Source organism: Muscardinus avellanarius (genome assembly GCF_963383645.1).
Source record: "Muscardinus avellanarius genome assembly, chromosome: 10".
Lineage (NCBI taxonomy): Eukaryota > Metazoa > Chordata > Mammalia > Rodentia > Gliridae > Muscardinus > Muscardinus avellanarius.
In genome coordinates, this window is record NC_137796.1 from 89,168,947 (window position 1) to 89,186,242 (window position 17,296).

At 47.8% G+C, this 17,296-nt stretch overlaps 2 protein-coding genes across 2 annotated transcripts in view; both read right to left on the reverse strand.

The window, feature by feature from the left end:
- Nucleotides 1-6,756: 6,756 nt before the first annotated feature.
- TMEM265 (transmembrane protein 265) lies at nt 6,757-10,014 on the reverse strand (the record flags this gene model as incomplete). The annotated part of the gene is made up of 2 exons (XM_080704299.1): nt 6,757-6,918; nt 9,856-10,014. 2 exons carry the CDS (start codon nt 10,012-10,014, stop codon nt 6,757-6,759), a joined length of 321 nt encoding a protein of 106 aa, XP_080560425.1.
- A 2,183-nt stretch (nt 10,015-12,197) lies between these two features.
- The window catches only part of SRCAP (Snf2 related CREBBP activator protein), a gene marked incomplete at both ends in the record, with an annotated part of 70,030 nt that continues 64,931 nt past the window's right edge, over nt 12,198-17,296 (reverse strand). Inside the window, 3 exons of the mRNA XM_080703897.1 lie at nt 12,198-14,999; nt 15,090-15,173; nt 15,261-15,455. Coding sequence (XP_080560023.1) covers nt 12,198-14,999; nt 15,090-15,173; nt 15,261-15,455 — 3,081 coding nt within the window. The remainder of the gene's footprint in view (nt 15,000-15,089; nt 15,174-15,260; nt 15,456-17,296) is intronic.

Consider the following 17,296-nt stretch of genomic DNA (forward strand, 5'->3'; position numbering starts at 1 on the left):
GTGGGGGCCTGTGCGGAGGAAACGGAGGGCACTGAGGGAAGGGAAGCCCACAGGCTCTGAGACGATGCACATCGCGGCTCGCGGAGGCGCAGCCCCTGCGGCTGGGGCGCCAGGGTCCTAGGGGATGGGGGCGGGGTAGGGTAAGGATCAGGTCTGGGGAGACCCCGCAGAAGGGCCTAGGGGATGGGAGGGGTGGCAGGGCAGGGAGGGGCGGGGGAGGGGAAGGGAGAAGGTGGCCAGGAAGAAGGGGAAGAGGCACAAGGACAGGTGGCTGTTGCCGCGCAAGCGCACTCGGCGAACACTGGGAGGGGGCGCGAGGTCTCGCGCAGGCTCACCCGTGGGGGCGGGCGGACTGGTTAGGGTCCCCTCCAAACCGTTCTTCCTAGAGGTTCGCCTTTAGTCCTTTACTTTACCCCCGGCGGTGCCGGAGACGACCTATGGCTCCGCCCCCATCTTGCAGCCAATGGCCAGCGCCTCCTGAAGACGTAGGTCCAGAAACCCTTCTGATTGGGAATTAGTAATCCAATAGGAAGGCAGAAATTCCGCGGGCGTTGGAGCTTGAAGTTATCTAAGGCCACGGCCGTAGGAGGAGCTTTAGATACAGCCAGTGTGTGGACAGTGCTGCAGAGGGCGGAGCCTGTTGACAAGGAGTTAGAGGCCTGGAATGGAAGCCGGAAGTTAGCTTTACCCGGAAGCGCGTGACCTCTGGGCCCGCGAGGCGCTCCTGCTGTGCCTTCAAGGTCCTAGATTTGGGCATGGCTGCCTCAGGCACTTTCTTTCCAGGAACCTTATCTAAATTCGTTTGTTTTTATTTGCAACTTAGATCAATCGCATGCCTGGTTGGGGCTAGGTCATTTAAAACCCACAACGATTGGAACTGTTTTTCCAGAGGGGCCTCCTTGTCCAGTGGTCGCTGACTCCTTGGATTTCTTCCAATCCCCAGAGTAGCATGAGGATTATTCATGCTCCCAAACCTTGGAGTTTATCAATCCCTGCTGTAAACCCATCAAGCTGTGAAATTCCGCCAGGATTGACTTCACAGTTCAGCCTGTCTTCTACTTTTTCAATAAATACTTGTGTTTTACGGTAACAAAAATGAAAAATCACCATACCCTTGTGGAGGTCATGGTCCAGTGAAAGAAGAACAGAACGATTAATTTTTCAACAGCTACCTTAGAAATGCCAGTTTGGAGCCGGGCGTGGTGGCGCATGCTTGTAATCCCCGTGCTTGGGAGGCTGAGACAGGAGGATGGCACAGTTTCGAAGCCAGCCTCAGCTACTTAGTGAGGCTCTCAGCAACTTAGTGAGACCCTGTTTCCAAAAAAAAAAAAAGTACAACTTAGGAAACGGGCGTGGTGGCGCACGATTTATTTTATTTTTTTAATTTTTGGTGGTACTGGGGGTGAAACCCAGAGGCTTTCTATCTCAGGGCTATACTCCCAGACCCATTTTTTAATATTTTTTTGGAAACAGGGTCTCGCTAAGTTACTAAGTCACTTTAGAATTAAAATTAGATAAAGGGAGAGAAATTAATTTATTTAACTGCACAGAGTACTTTGGCTTTATATCAATCTACAGACAAGAATCATAGCTGGGTGTGGTGAAGCAGGTTTGTAATTCCGTAATTCCTGGTACTGGAGAAACTGAAACAGGAAGATCAAAGGTTCAACGCCAGCCTGGATGACTTAGCAAGGTTCTCAGCAGACTGGTGTGGTGACGCACGCTTATAATCCCCGCTCTTGGGAGGCTGAGACAGGAGGATCACGCAGGTTCGAAGCCAGCCTCAGCTACTGAGTGAGGCTCTCAGCAACTTAGTGAGACCCTGTTTCCAAATAAAATATAAAATGGGTCTGGGAGTATAGCCTGGAGGTAGAAAGCCTCTGGGTTCCACTCCCAGTACCACCACCAAGAATAAATAAGTAAATAAATAAATAAATAAATAAAATTGGGCTGGGAAAGACATGCTTGGTGACCCATGCTTGTAATCCCAGCATTTGGGAGACTGAGACAGGAGGTTTGGGAATAGCCTCAGCTACTACTTTGTGAAGTCCTTTGCAAGTCAGTGAGATGGTTTCCAACTAAAGAATAAAATATAGGGCAAAGGGAGCCGGGCGTGGTGGCGCATGCTTGTAATCCCAGCATTCCGGGAGGCTGACACCAGAGGATCACAGTTTGCACACAGCCTCCGCTACTTAGTGAGGCCCTCTGCAACTCAGTGAGACTCAGTTTCAAAATAAAGACTAAAAAATAGGGCAGGGGGTGTAGCTTGGAGGTTAATGCCCTTGGGTTCCACCCCCAGACATGCAAAAAAAAAAAAAAAAAAGAAAAAAAGAAAAAGAAATTGGAGAAATGAGCCAGACTTGGGGGTACATGGCTATAATCCCAGTAATTAGGAGGTTGAGACAGGAGAATCTCATGTTTGAGGACAGCCTCAGCAATTTAGCAAGACCTTGTTTCAAAATAAAATTAAAAAGCCGGGCATGGGGGCACAAGCTTGTAATCCTAACATTTGGGAGGCTGAGACCAGAGGATTTCGGTTCTTGGCCACCCTCAGTTACTTAGTGAGGCCCTCCGCAACTTAGTGAGAATCTGTTTCCAAATAAAGAATAAAAAATTGGGCAGGGGGTGTAGCTTGGAGGTCAAATGCCCCTGGGTTCCATTCCCAGACCAGAAAAAAAAAAAAAAAAAAAAAAGATTTAAAATAAATAAGAGCTGGGCAGCCAGGCATGGTGGCACACACTTGTAATCCCAGCATTCAGGAGTCTGAGACCTGAGGATCACGGTTTGCGGACAGCCTCAGCTACTTAGTGAGGCCCTCTGCAACTTAGTGAGACCCTGTTTCAAAATAAAGAATAAAAAAAATTGGGCAGGGGGTATAGCTCGGAGGTCAAATGCCCATGCTTGTAATCCCAGTACGGTACTTCGGAGGCTGAGACAGGAGGATCACAGGTTTGCTGCCAGCCTCAGCACTTGGTAAGTCCCTGAACAATTTTAGAGAAATCTGTTTCAAGATAAAAAATAAAATAGAGCTGGGGCTGTACCTAGAAGGTAGAATGCCCTTGGAACACATCTCCAGTACCACAAAAAATAAAAAATATAAAAAAGAGGCCAGACGTGGTGGCTCACTCTTGTAATCCCCGCACTTGGGAGGCAGAGACAGGATTGCACAGGTTTGAAGCCAGGCTCGCTGGTTTAAGAGACCCTGTTTTCAAATAAAATATAAAATAGCCCAGAGGTACAAAGATTCCATCCCAGTACCACCACCAAGAAAAAAAAAAAAAAAATGCTGTAGGTGTAGCTCATAGGTAGACCATACCCTGGGTTGAATTCCCAATACCTTCCCCCAAAAAAAGTTCTGCTGAAATTTTTTTTTTTTAATGCGGTTCTGGGGATGAAACCCAGGGACATTCGTCTTGAGCTACACCCCCATCCTATTTGGTATTCTTAATTTTGAAACAGGGTCTAAGTTGTGGAGGCTGTCTATGAACCTGTTTTTTGTTTTGTTTTGTTTTTTTTGGGGTTGTACTGGGAGTGAAACCCAGGGGTTTTCTACCTCCAGGCTATACTCCCAGACCTTTTTTTTTTTTTTTTTTTTTTGCGGGTCTGGGGATGGAACCCAGGGGCATTCAACCTCCGAACTACACCCCCTGCCCTATTTTTTTATTCTTTATTTTGAAACCGGGTCTCACTGAGTTGCAGAGGGCCTCACTAAGTAGCTGAGGCTGTCTGTGAACCGCGATCCTCCAGGTCTCAGCCTCCCGAAAGCTGGGATTACAAGCATGCGCCACCATGCCCAGCTCTCCCAGACCTATTTTATATTTTATTTGGAAACAGGGTCTCAGAAAGTTGCTGAGAACCTCACTAGATCCTCCAGTTTATCCTCCCAAATGCTGGGATTACAAGTATGTGCCACACCCGACAGGACCCCAGATTTGAGGAGTCTCAGGAATATATCAAGACTTTCAGCAAATTAGTGAGACTCTGTTTCAAAATAAAAATAAAAAAGGGAGCTGGGAGTATAGTTTGGAGGTAGACTGCCCTTGGATTCAATCCACAGTACCAAAATTAAAGTGAAAAATTCAACATGTGCCTTATGTGATAGGGCCTTGTTTCAAAAGGCACCATGAAAGAAAGTAAAGAAGGTATCTAAAACTGAAGCCAACTAAGGAGATATGACAACTAAGTACAGCGAGTGTGTTCAACTGGATCCTAAAACAGAAAATAGGATGTACTAGCAAACTGGAATATCGATGAGATATTTTCTTCTCTGAATTATACTGTACTATAGCTGTAAGAACAAATGCATTTGTTCTTAGAGGATATATCATAAACCAGGTATGGTGACACATTTATAATACCAGTACTTAGAAGGCTGAGACAGGAGGATCGCACAGGTTTGAAGCCAGCCTCAGCTACTTAGGCTCTCAGCAACTTAGACTGTTTCCAAATAAAATATAAAAATAGGTTTAAGAGTGTAACCTGGAGGTAGAAAAGCCCCTGGGGTTCCATCCCCAGTACCAAGAAAAAAAAAAAAAAAAAGACATATCATGAAGGATTTATGAATTACCCTCAAATGGCTCAGCAACAAATGTGTTGAAATGCTAAAAATTATAAATCTAAGTAAAAGGTATACAATGAGTCTATTGGACTACTCTTTCATTCTCAAAAAATGTTTTATTTATTTAGGTGGTACTGGGGTTCCTGGAAGCCCTTTTACCTCCGGGCTACACTCTCAGACCTATTTTATACTTTTTTTTTGAAAACAGTCCCAAACACGGGGATTACAAGCGTGCGCCACCAGGCCCGGCTTCAAAAATTGTTTTAAAAATAGCAAGACCATTTGAGCAACAGGATAGTACTGAAGCTGCTGATAAATAAAACATTATCTCAAAAAAAAGTTTCCAGAGCTGGGCGTGGTGGCGCACACTTGTACTCCCAGCACTTGGGAGGCTGAGACTGGAGAATCACACAGGTTCAAAGCTAGCCTCAGCTACTGAGTGAGGCTCTCAGCAATTTAGTGAGACCCTGTTTCTAATAAAATATAAAAATAGGTCTGGGAGTGTAGCCCAGAGGTAGAAAGCCCCTGGATTCCATCCTCAGAACCACAGAAAAATAAAAATAAAACAAAATAAAATAAAAAATGAAATGCTTAAAGTTTCCAAAGCCAGGCATGGTGGCCTATGCTTGTAATCCCAGCATTTTGGAGACTGAGATCAAAGGATTGTGGTTGCGGACAGCCTCAGCTACTTAGTGAGAACCTTCGCAAATTAGTGAGACCCTCCACAAATTAGTGAGACCCTGTTTCAAAATAAAGAATAAAAAATAGGGCAGAGGAGCCGGGCGTGGTGGCGCACGCTTGTAATCCCCACGCTTGGGAGGCCGAGACAGGAGGATCGCACGGGTTCGAAGCCAGCCTCAGCTACTTAGTGAGGCTTTCAGCAACTTAGTGAGACCCTGTTTCCTAATTAAAAAAAAAAAAAAAAAAAAAAAAAAAAAAAAAAAAAAAAAAAAAAACAGGCCAGGGGATGTAGCTTGGAGGTTGAATGTCCCTGGGTTCCATCCCCAGACCCACTAAAAAAAGTTTCCATAAAAATCTTTCTAATATTTGTTACCCTGGTCTGGCATATTGCTTTGTGGTATAGCACTTGCCTACCACATGCAAGGAAGGCCCTGGGTTAACCACAGCACACCAAAAAAAGAAACACACACACACACACACACACACACACACACACACACAGAATGGTAGTTACTTGTAGGAAGGAAGAAGTGGCAACTGGGAGGGTATTAGGCTTTCTGGAGTGTTGGCAATGATCAATATTTAGATTATGGTTTTATAGATGTTTGCTTTTTATTAATTTGAGCTATATACTTGTTTAGGTACTTTCCTGTATGAAATCCTTCACAACTTAAAAATGTTTATCTTGAGGCCCAAGATAAAAGATATGAAATATTTATTATAATCATAAAATTTCCATATACAGTGTGGTTATTACTGTCATCTAATCCTTTACTTCCCCTCAGCTCTGGGTCTAAACTGTCCAGGCTCAACCCCAGCCCTGCCACTTAGTAGCTGAGCGATCTTGGACAAATCTGTACTCATATCCTCAACTATAAAGTGAATACAATAGTTCCTATTATTGAGTCATTGTGAGCACTGAAGAACTATAAAGTGTTTAGAACACAGCCTGGCAGTAACCACTCAATAAACAGTAGCTACTGTTTACTACTCTTCCTCTCTGACCTCGGGGTCTCTACAGATATATAAGGGAAAAGCTGGGGTTTTCCAAATAAGGAAACTTCCAGAAGAAGAAAAATAGTCATTTACTTCTCTTGGAGCTCCTAGGTGAAAGAGTCAGATTTCAAATCTGACTCTCAAGGGCCCAGGGGAAAGCAGGGAAGGAACAATTAGACAGAAGCATTTTACCACCAAAAAAGGTTTTTATTACAAAACAAATTCTAATAAAATCAGGCCTGGCCTTAATCCCCTCCTCTGAGAGAAGGCCCCTAGGATGGAGTGGGGTAAGGGAGATAGAAGGTGGAGGGAACTAAAGAACAGACCAGTCTGACTTCCTCTCCTCAGTCTCAGCTGCTGCTCTCCTTTTATAGAGGGCTAGGAGAGCTCTTCCAAAGGCCCTTGGGAGAAACACCACCCAAGGTTTAAACTAGGAAGGGCCTGCTGTTATCAGACTTTAGCAATGCCACACTGTTGGATCCAGAAGGTCTCGGCTAACTCTCAGCAGAAGCCACACAAAGTCATTCAGCCTGAGCGATGGCGTAGGACAGCAGCCACAGCAGCATGGGCCCCAGAAAAAGGATAGCAAGCCAGACAGCAAAGCTGGCCAGGATGAATCTCCGGGCCCGGCCTGCCCAGCATACTGCCTCCTCGAACCGTCCTGTCTTATGACGTTCTTCTGCCTGTGGGGGTAGGTTCTTGGTTAGGTTCTCCTCTGCTTCTGCCCCAAAGGGCCCACTGCCCCCACTACATACCACCCCCCACATCTGTCAGAGCTAAACACCTCATACCAAAACATTTCCCTTTCCAGTTTTTCTCTTATGTCTCATCTGCAAAATAAGGTACCCATCTCTGCTATGCCTATTGTTCAAGGTGGGCATTGTTAACTCTCAAGACCATACACTGGAAAGAACTTATTTTTTTTTTTTTGTGGTACTGGGGGTGGAACCCAGGGCATTCTACCTTTGAGCTACACCTCCAGCCCTATTTTTTATTCTTTATTTTGAAACAGGGTCTCACTGAGTTGCAGAGGACCTCACTAAGTATCTGAGACTGTCCATGAACCGCAATCCTCCTTTATCAGCCTCCCAAATACGGGGATTACAAGCGTGCGCCATCATGCCCGGCCTTATTTATTTATTTATTTATTTATTTATTTATTTATTTATTTATTGTGGGTTTGGGAATGGAACCCAAAGGGATTTGACTTCTGAGCTATACTACCTGCCCTATTTTTTATTATTTATTTTGAAACTGGGTCTCACTGAGTTGCAGAGGGCCTCACTAAGTAGCTGAGGCTGTCCGCGAACTGTGATCCTCAGATCTCAGCCTCCCAAATTTTGGGTTTACAAGCGTGCACCACCACGCCTGGTCCTATTTCTTATTCTTTATTTTGAAACAGGGTCTAACTGTGTTGCAAAAGGCCTAAGTATCTGAGGCTGTCCCCAAACCTTGATCCTGTTTCAGTCTCCCAAATGCTGGGATTACAAGCATGCACCGTCATGCCCAGCTCTCCCAAGAACTCTTATGGTAACAGAAGTAGTTTCTTTTTTGGTAGTACTGGGGATGAAACCCAGAAGGCTTCTATCTACGGGGTACACCTTCAATGTTTATTTTTTATTTGGAAAAAGGGTCTTGCTAAGTTGCTGAAAGCCTCACTAAATTGCAAAAAGCCTCACTGTTGTCAAGGCTATCCTTGAACCTGTGATCCTCCTGTCTCAGCCTCCCAAGTACTGGGATTACAGGCATGCACCTACTACACCTGGGCTTCCTATTTCTTATTTATTTTTATTATTTATTTATTTTTTTGGTGGTACTGGGGTTCCTGAAAACCCTTCTAATCTCCGGGCTATACTCCCAGACCTATTTTAATATTTTTATTTGGAAACAGGGTCTCTTAAGCCAGCAAGGCTGGCTTCGAGCCTGTGCGATCCTCCAGTCTCTGCTTCTGCCTCCCAAGCTCAGGGATTACAAGCATGCGCCACCACACCTGGCCTATTTTTTATTTTTATTTTGAAACAGGGTGGGGCTGGGCATGGTGGTGTAGGTTTGTAATCCCAGCATCCCAGCATTTGGGAAGCTGAGACAGGAGGATCATGGTTCAAGCTACTACTTAGTGAGGCCCTTTGTAACTGTTTCAAACTAAAAAATAAAAAATAGGGCTGGGCACCGGGCGTGGTGGTGCACGCTTCTAATCCCAGCATTTGGGAGGCTGAGACCTGAGGATTGCAGTTCGCGGACAGCCTCAGATACTTAGTGAAGCCCTCTGCAACTCAGTGAGATCCTGTTTTAAAACAAAACAAAACAAAATAATAGGGCAGGGGGTGTAGCTTGGAGGTGCAATGCCCCTGGGTTCCATCCCCAGACCCGCAAAAAAAAAAAAAAAATAGGGCATGGATAGCTCAGAGGTAGAATGTCCCTGCCTGGGTTCAATCCCCAGTCTACCAAACAAACAACAACAAAAAAGGCATATGTTAAGGTTGAGGACAGCTCAGTGGCAGAATACTTCCGTAGAATACACAAGGCCCCATGATCAATCTGGAGCCTCCCCCACCCCCAAAAAAGCCAGGCATAGTGGTGCATGCCTCTAATTCCAGTACTTGGAAGGCCGAGTCAGTAGGATCACAGGTTTGTGACTAGCCTCAGCAACTTACAATGAGTCCGTTTTGTTTATATAAATAAAATAGGGCTTAGAGTGTAGCTTAGAGGTAGAATGCCCCTGTGTTCAATCCCTATTATGCCCCTAACACACAAAGGGTATGTGTGTTGGTAAAACCCTCTCAAAGACCCTAAAGCTTCTTCCAGGTTCCTAGAGACTGTTCTCATCACTGCTCAGCCGCCTCCATACTTTCCCCATTCACTCTACATGTAAGCCTGAATTGATTTTTACTTCTTCCTTTCTTCTTCTTTTTAAGTACTGGGGACTGAACCCAGGGGCACTGTAGCTCTGAGTTAGACCCTAGCCTTAATTGGAGGCCCTCAAAGTTTGGATCTTCTGACTCCCTCCTGCTATTCCTCGCTGCTGGCTACACTGTCACCCTTATTCACTCCTTTAAAGCTATTTTCCTGTCGTCTCCCTTAAGATGCCTTACTAATCACTTACTCTGCCGCCCCACACAAGATCACATACATACATCCCTCCTATCTTCCAGTACCCTTTATTTTCCTCTATCATAATACTGATTAATTACATTCTATTAATAATTATTTGTTCTGTCATCTTTGTTTTTTGTTTTTGTTTTTTTGGTGGTACTGGGGTTCCTGGAAGCCCTTCTACCTCTGGGCTACACTCCCACGGGCTACACTCCCAGACTTATTTTTTAACTTTTTAATGTGGAAACAGGGTCTCTTAAGCCAGCGAGGCTGGCTCTGAACCAGCGTGATCCTCCTGTCTCCCCCTCCCAAGCGCGGGGATTACAAGTGTGCACCACCATGCCTGGCCTCACTGTCATCTTTGATTAGACTATAGGTCCTCTGAAAGTAGGAACTGTATCTTGTTCTGGCACTAGGCCCAGAGCCAAGCACAGATAAATATTTAGTGATTGATGTGCACAGGTTGGATACATAAAACCATTGCCTTATGCCCACCCCCCTGCTCCCATAAGAACTGCATTCCTCACCTTGATGGCAAACACAAGAGCCATGATGCCCAGGCAAGAACAGCCACAGATAATGCTAGTAGCTGCCCAGTAGCGGAGGCGGAGCCAGCAGCAACGGATGGGGGATGGAGAATGAGCAGCTCCAGGGTAGCTCTCCACTGCCTTCTCCTCGTCCTCCATCACCTGTGGGCGATAGTCAAGGTACTTGTAAGCCCAACAAATGAGCTCTTGGCCTGGCTTGCTGACTCCACCCCTCAGAGACGCTGTGCCTACAGCCTACCCCAAGTCTCAGGAATGCTGCCTTACTGTGGAGTTCCTCTGGTGACTCAGACCAGGAGAGGAAATGTGTGGCCGGAATCCTTTTCCTTCAGCCTAGAAGTCTGTGTTTGAAGGTGATTGTGAGCACATTACTTACTGTTTTGACAAGTGGAGAAAAGCATATTGACAAGTGCACACCTAGAAACAGAAAAAATACAGAATCTTCTAGGCAGGAGACTAAATGACCTAAAATTGCACTGTGAAGGCCCTAGCATTCCTCAAATTCCTGAGTCTATAACTGAGGGCTGGGTTGGAAAACAGGACCCTAGGCCCTGCACCCCACTTCAAATGAAAAGTTGTGGCCAACTGTGGTAACACCTGCTTATAGTCCCTGTCACTCCAGGGGCCAAGGCAGAGGAGGACAAGTCCAAGGCCAGCCTGGGCATCTTCGCAAAACAATCTCAAACTTAAGATTTATAAAAGGGTGGGAAGGAGATCTAGAGATGTAACTCAGTGAGGGAGCGCTTGCCTTAGCAATGTGCAAGGCCCTGGGTGTCACTCTCTGGTACCAAAAAAGCAACAAAACAGTTCTAGGGATGGAAGAGAGGAAGAAAAAAGTACATACCTAAGCCCTTTTTACAGTTGAAGAAATTGGACCTCAGAAAGCCCCCACTTCTCCAAGCTGGGTCTCCTTTTCTATGCTGATGCTGCCTCCTTGCCACCACCCTCTCCATTTCAACCCAGACTACACCGTCAGATCAACACTAATCCAGACAACCATATCACCCACGCAGAAACCTGTATAACAATGCCCTACTCACTTCTCAACTCCCTATTTCTCAGGCCCTCTAAGCTACAGTATCAAACCACTTTTCCATCCTAAGTTCAACCATTCCCCTGGAGCTAGACAAAATGAAACCACTTGTGTTTCCCTATACACAAGTAACAGAAGGGTGAGAGAGAGTGTGTGTGTGTATGGGGGGGGGGGTAAAGAGTCACAAGCTGCAGGAAAGTAGGTATTGAGGAGTAAAACTCAGATAAGGAACACAGTCAACCAAGAGATATGGCAAGGTGTCCAGGTCAGAAAATATAAGCATGAACAAGGGCTCTTACCTGGCTACAAGCCTTGAGGGACTGTGAGTTTCGGCTCCTGCCTCAGGTTTGACTTAGCTTGGGTGAAGATGGAGCTGACTCAGGGCTCCAAGCCAAGCCCAGGGGTGGGGTTGGGTGGCCAGCCACCATCTGAGGAGCCCCAGGAGCTGGGAAAGGGGTGTGGCTGACTCAAACCAGTTTGGCTAGATGGAGGAGAGGAAGGCCACAGGATGAAGCAAGTGGAGGTAGGATGCATGCCTTCTAGAGAAAGGAGAGGGAAGCACCTGAGCACATGGACTAAAACAAGGGAAAAGGCGGAGGCACTGGAGAGCTCTAAGGGAAAGTCCAGGAGCCAAGGGGATTGAAGGGAGAAGGGAGAGGAATATGTCTGAGTGACTTAAAACTTAAGATTTCAGGGAAACACAGGCTACTAGAAAATCAGATTTGCCAACCTTCCCCTTTCTTGACGATGATTTCTACATCAAATGTATATAACCCTGGTGTAGCTATAAGTTAATTATGAGGACCTTTACAAGAGCAAAAGTAGAAAAAACAATGCCCAAGTCGCCACCCAACCCTCCACCAGACCAGAAAATCAGAAGCTTCCTTACGCGGATGCTCATACAGAAACTAAGTTTATTATTTTTTTTTCTTCTTAAAAAAAAAAAGAAAAAGAAAAAACTCATTGTAGAGAAGCCCCTCCCCCTTCCACTAAGGGTGTGGGGTTAAGATAGCTGGGAAATCAAGTACAAGGGGTGGGGAAAGAGACTATCTTGCCACCCTTAACACTGCCCAGCCATGTGGGGAGGAAGGGAAGGGGGGGTTGTGACGAGCCCCATTTCCATGACTACTAGTTGCCTACCCCCTACTTTGGTGGAAAGGAGGGGAAAGGCCCCTATGTCTCCCTGGAGGCTTCCCCCCTCAAAAACTTCAAGTAGTGGTTAACAGAGTCAGGCCTGGTCATGGAGGGTAGGCAGCCATGGTGGGTAGCCTTACATGGAGGGGCAGCCCACTCACGTCTTGGCCTTTCGGCCTCTGTGACTAATGGTCGGGCCAGAGAGGTGAGGAGGGGCACTGCTGCGCAGGACGCGCTGGTCCCCTTGGTTGGTGGTCCCAACGAGCCTGCGGGGACCAGACCGGCGGCGTGGGGTCCCGTCTCCTCCTTCCTCCTCACCCGAGGCTTCAGCCTCAGACTCCTCTACTGAACCCTCAGGTCCCAGGGGACTCGGGGGCTGTAGACGGCTCCGCTTTGACATCCCAGGACCCCCGCCAACTGGGGCCCCTGCCCGTTTGCGAGGCACCTTCTCAGTCTCTAGTGGGGGAACTAGAGACCCCGGACGCAGCCGGGTGGAGCGCAGTTTTGGGGCTAACGAAACCACAGGAGGTGTCAATTCTAAACCACCTCCTGACCCACTGTCTGCTATATCCAGGTCATCTTGAATCACAGCCACCACCATGGACCCTTCACTCTTTCGTCCCCGTATCCCCTCTGCTTCAAGCCGAAGGCGGGCCAGGCGGGTCAAGGGTCGGCTTCCATCCTCATCAGAAGAACTACCCTCACTCTCCCCCAGGCCCTGGCGGCGCCTCCCCAATCCACAGCTCTCAAGGACAGAAGAGCTGTCGCGGTCCAAGACAGGGAGCTGGCTGGGCCGAGGTGATGGAGGATTCTTGGGAGGTCTGCCCCTCTTCCGCTTGGGTGGGGATGTTGAAATGGTGACAGTAGTGACAGTGTTGGTGACAGTAGCAGTGGGACAGGCTAGAAGTGGCAGGGGTAGTGGTAGGGGCGGTGGCAGAGGTGGCGGTGGTGGCGGTGGCGGTGGCGGAGGTGGTAGTGGCTGTGTCCGGCTCTCTAAACTGCCATCCCCTGGAGAAGATGTGGTCCCAGGGGTGGGCAAATCGCGTGCCTTTGGGGGCCGCCCACGCCTTCTTTTCTCCACAGGTGACAAGATGGGCTCTGGTCTGTGAATTGGCTGGGGTCCAAGAGGTTGGGGCTCAGGAATAGGTTGGGGCTCAGGAATAGGTTGGGGCTCAGGAATAGGTTGGGGCTCAGGAATAGGCAGGGGCTCAGGAACAGGCTGGGGTTCAGGAACAGGCTGGGGCCCCTGAACAGGCTCTGCAACAATTAGGGTTTCAGCCCCAGAGACTGGGTCAGCCCCATTGGTTTTGCCCTTAGAGGTGGATGAGGGTGCCTCCTCCACCCCTCTCCCAGCATCTGGTGGAGACCTGTTCTTCTTGGGGGGCCTCCCCCTTCGGCGTTTCATAGCAGGCGGAGTGATGGCCAGCAGTACCCCATCTCCATTCTCTGGACTGCGTCCACCAGTCACCCCCAGCTCAATGCGACGACGAGCTATGAATGGCTGCTGAGTTGGGGTGGGCAGTGAGGATGAGGGAGGAGCTTCACAGGGCCCACTGGTGAGAGGCGAAGACTCTGGCCCTGACATGCTACGAGTAGATGGGCTTCCCGGGCTGGCATTAGTCTCAGAGACCCCAGGCACTAAGATGTTGGAAGTTCCCCGATGTCGTCGCCGCCTCACAAGTTCTTTTTCTTCCACCACAGTTACTAGTCGTCCTGGCAGCTTGCGAAGCACTTTAGGGCCTGGAGGTTGCCCTGCCCGACCAGCCCCTTGGCCCCTAATCTCCACATCAGCACTTGTGCGACGCCGAGGAGGGCGGGCAGGTGAAGGACCCTCAGGAGAGGAGGTGGCTGAAGATGAAGTTGATGGGGCTGTGACCTCAACTGTAGCAGGTTCTTGTGGCTTCTCTGGGCTGGAGGTTGGGGTCTGAACATCTACTAGCTCTTCCAAGTTCCTGTCAGCCTCCAATGGCTCCTGAAGTGGCTCATCAAATGCAGCTGAGGGTGGGAGCTCCAGCCCATTGCTCTCACTCAGACATGTGGGCAACGCCTCACCATCAGGCAGCACTGTGAGGACGGTCCCCTCGGTAGGATCTGGTACCTCCTCTTCCTGCTCTTGACCATTAGGGATGCTGTCAGCCTCTCCTTTTGGGCTAGGTGCAGAAGGGATGAGAGGAAGGTTCTTCTCTGACACAGGCATGATCTCAACAGCAACTGGCAACATATCCTTAGGGGGCACAAGAGTAAGCATGGAAGTCTCAGAACTGGTCATGCCAGCCAGCTCCAGGGACTCTGTAGATGCCAATGCCTGTCCACATACTTCTTCCTCAGGTCCCAAGCCTAAAGAGAGGTTGGCGACTGGAGGAGAGATGGGCACACAAGGTGAACCAAGCAGTAAAGGAGAGGAAGGAGTTAAGAGAGAGGTTTGTGGTGGTGGTGGGGTATGGGGTGATGGAGAAATACAGGCAGGAGGAGAGGTACAGGCAGGAGAAGAACACGAAGGAGGAATCTGTGGAGGAGTTGGGGGAGAAGGCAAGATATGGACAGGAAGAATAGTTACTGGATTTGGGGCTGAAACTGGTATTGGGACTGGGACAGGGATGGGGGCAGGCATTGCAGTGGAAGCTGAAGCTGGAGCAGGTCGAGGCCTAGGTGAAGGCCTGGGAACTCGCTCCCTGGCAGGGCTGCAGCGGGGAGGTGTGGAGGTACTGCGGGCATGAGTGGATGTGACAGGAGTGTAGTTTGCCCCTTGACTCTCGGCCCGGGCTCCTCGAAGACGCTCGCTGACACGAGTCCCTGGCCTCTCAGGGCCCTTGACCTTCTTACTGCGTCGGTGGCTACCTCCACCAGTCCCACATGAAACATCATCCCCAGTCCCTGGCCCCTCCTCCTCCTCTTGGGGTAAGCGGAACACCTCCTCCTTGGCTTGGTCCAAGTCTTTGCGGGCAGCTTCCACTTGTTCCTGCCAACAAAACCCAAGGATGGTTAGGAGCAAGGAGTCAGTAGAAATTAGCAGCTTCCTATAGTAAACCCCAACCCTCAGAATACTCACTTCTGCCTGCTTTAGCTCCTCTCGGCTCACTTCTTCCAGTGAGGCTTCCAAGAATTTCATGGCATAGCGCTCAATAGGGGTTAGCTGAAGGATAGAACAGGGAAAGACTGATAAAAGGGTCCTGAGCCCACAGAAGTTATGAAGGTAAAAACTAGTGGGTCCAACACTAACCTGTTCTACAAGGGCAGCAATCTCCTGCTCAGCTCGGGACATTTCCTCATCCTCAGCCCCAGGCCGACTGGCCTCCTCTCCCTCACCAGCAAGAAAACCATCATTCTCATTAAATTCTGCAAGTTCAGCTACTTGTTCAGCCTTGGCCTGCGTGGCAGCACGAATATCCTCTTCATCCTCTGCCCGACATAATGCCTGTAAGGGTATACAGGAAAAAAAAAGACTTAATAAAAGATTTTTAATATCCTGGAAGTTGATTCTGGCAAGAATTAGAGACCTAGTCTCTAATTGTTGAAAACAAGATTTTCAAAAAATAATCAAAAACCTTCTGAAACTCCAGAGTTATTAAAGCAACTCTGCTTGGTTCAATAATGGACTGAATTTTAGAGACTCCTACCTAGCTCTACTTCCTTCTTCATGTACTTTAGATTTAAGCTTCCATAAATAAATACTTTTTTTTTTTTTTTTGCAGTACTAAGGATTGAACACAGAGATATTCTACCTCTTAGCTATAACCCCAGACCTATTTATTATTTATTTATTTGCGGTACTGTAGATGGAACCCAGGGGCATTCTACCTCCAAGCTACACTCCCGGCCCTATTTTTTTATTCTTTATTTTGAAACAGGGTCTCACTGAATTGCAGAAGGCCTCAGTGATAGTAGCTGAGACTGGCCCTGAACCAGAATCCTGTCTCAGCCTGCCAAATGCTGGGATTATAAGCCTGTATCACCACACCCAGCTATTATTTACTTTTAAAACAGGGTCTAAGCCCAGCGTGGTGGCACACGCTTGTAATCCCAGCATTCGGAAGGCTGAGACCAGAGGATCGTGGTTTGCGGACAACCTCAGCTACCTAGTGAGGTCCTCTGCAACTCAGTGAGACCCGCTTTCAAAATAAAGAATAAAAAATAGGGCTGGGGTGTAGCTCGGAGGTTGAATGCCCCTGGGTTCCACCCCCAGACCCGCAAAACAAAACAAAACAAAAAACCAGGGTTTAAGTTATGGAGGGCCTCACTAAGTAATTGAGGCTGGCTACAAACCTATGATCCTCCTGTCTCAGTCTCGTAAGTACTGTAATTACAAGGATACACCACAGTGCTTGGCTTAAAAAAAAGATTTGAAAACCCAAAAACCCGTAATTTAAACCCTGGGTTTAAAGCCAGGACCCACCCTGCACTCCCCTACACATGATGAATATCCAGGAAACTCATACCAAGGCCACCAATAGCAGTAGCTCAGAACACTAACAGCAGAGAAAGGTTTTTCAGTAGAGAAAAACATCTCTCTTTAAACAGCTATCTACATCTAGTGAGCTTTTGATTTGTGTGTGTGTGTGTGTGTGTGTGTGTGTGTGTGTGTGTGTGTCTATGTGGCACTGGGGATGTAACCCAGGGGCATTCTACCTTCAAGCTACACCGCCAGCCCTATTTTTATTCTTTTTAAAAATTTTTTTTTTCTTTTTTTTCGGTGGTACTGGGGGTGGAAGCCCTTCTACCTCTGGCTACACTCCCAGACCTATTTTATAGTTTTTTTTTTTTTTTTTTTGGCGGGTCTGGGGATGGAACACAGGGGCATTAGACCTCCGAGCTACACCCCCTGCCCTATTTTTTATTTTGAAACTGGGCCTCACTGAGTTGCAAAGGGCCTCACTAAGTAGCTGAGGCTGTCCTCAAACCACGATCCTCCAGTATCAGCCTCCTGAATGCTGGGATTTTTGCGCCACCATGCCTGGCTTTTATATTTTATTTGGAAACAGGGTCTCTTAAGCCAGCACGGTGGGCTTCGAACCTGCGTGATCCTCCTGTCTCTGCCTCCCAAGCGTGTGGACTACAAGTGTGCGCCACCATGCCCGGCTTTATTCTTTATTTTGAAACAGGATCTCACTAAATTTCAAAGGGCCTCACTAAGTAGTAGCTGAGGCTGCCCTCAAACCACAATCCTCCCTCCCATTTCAGCCTCCCAAATGCTGGGATTACAACCATGTACCACCACACCTGGCTTCTGGTGAGCATTTGAAAACAAAAACAAATGAT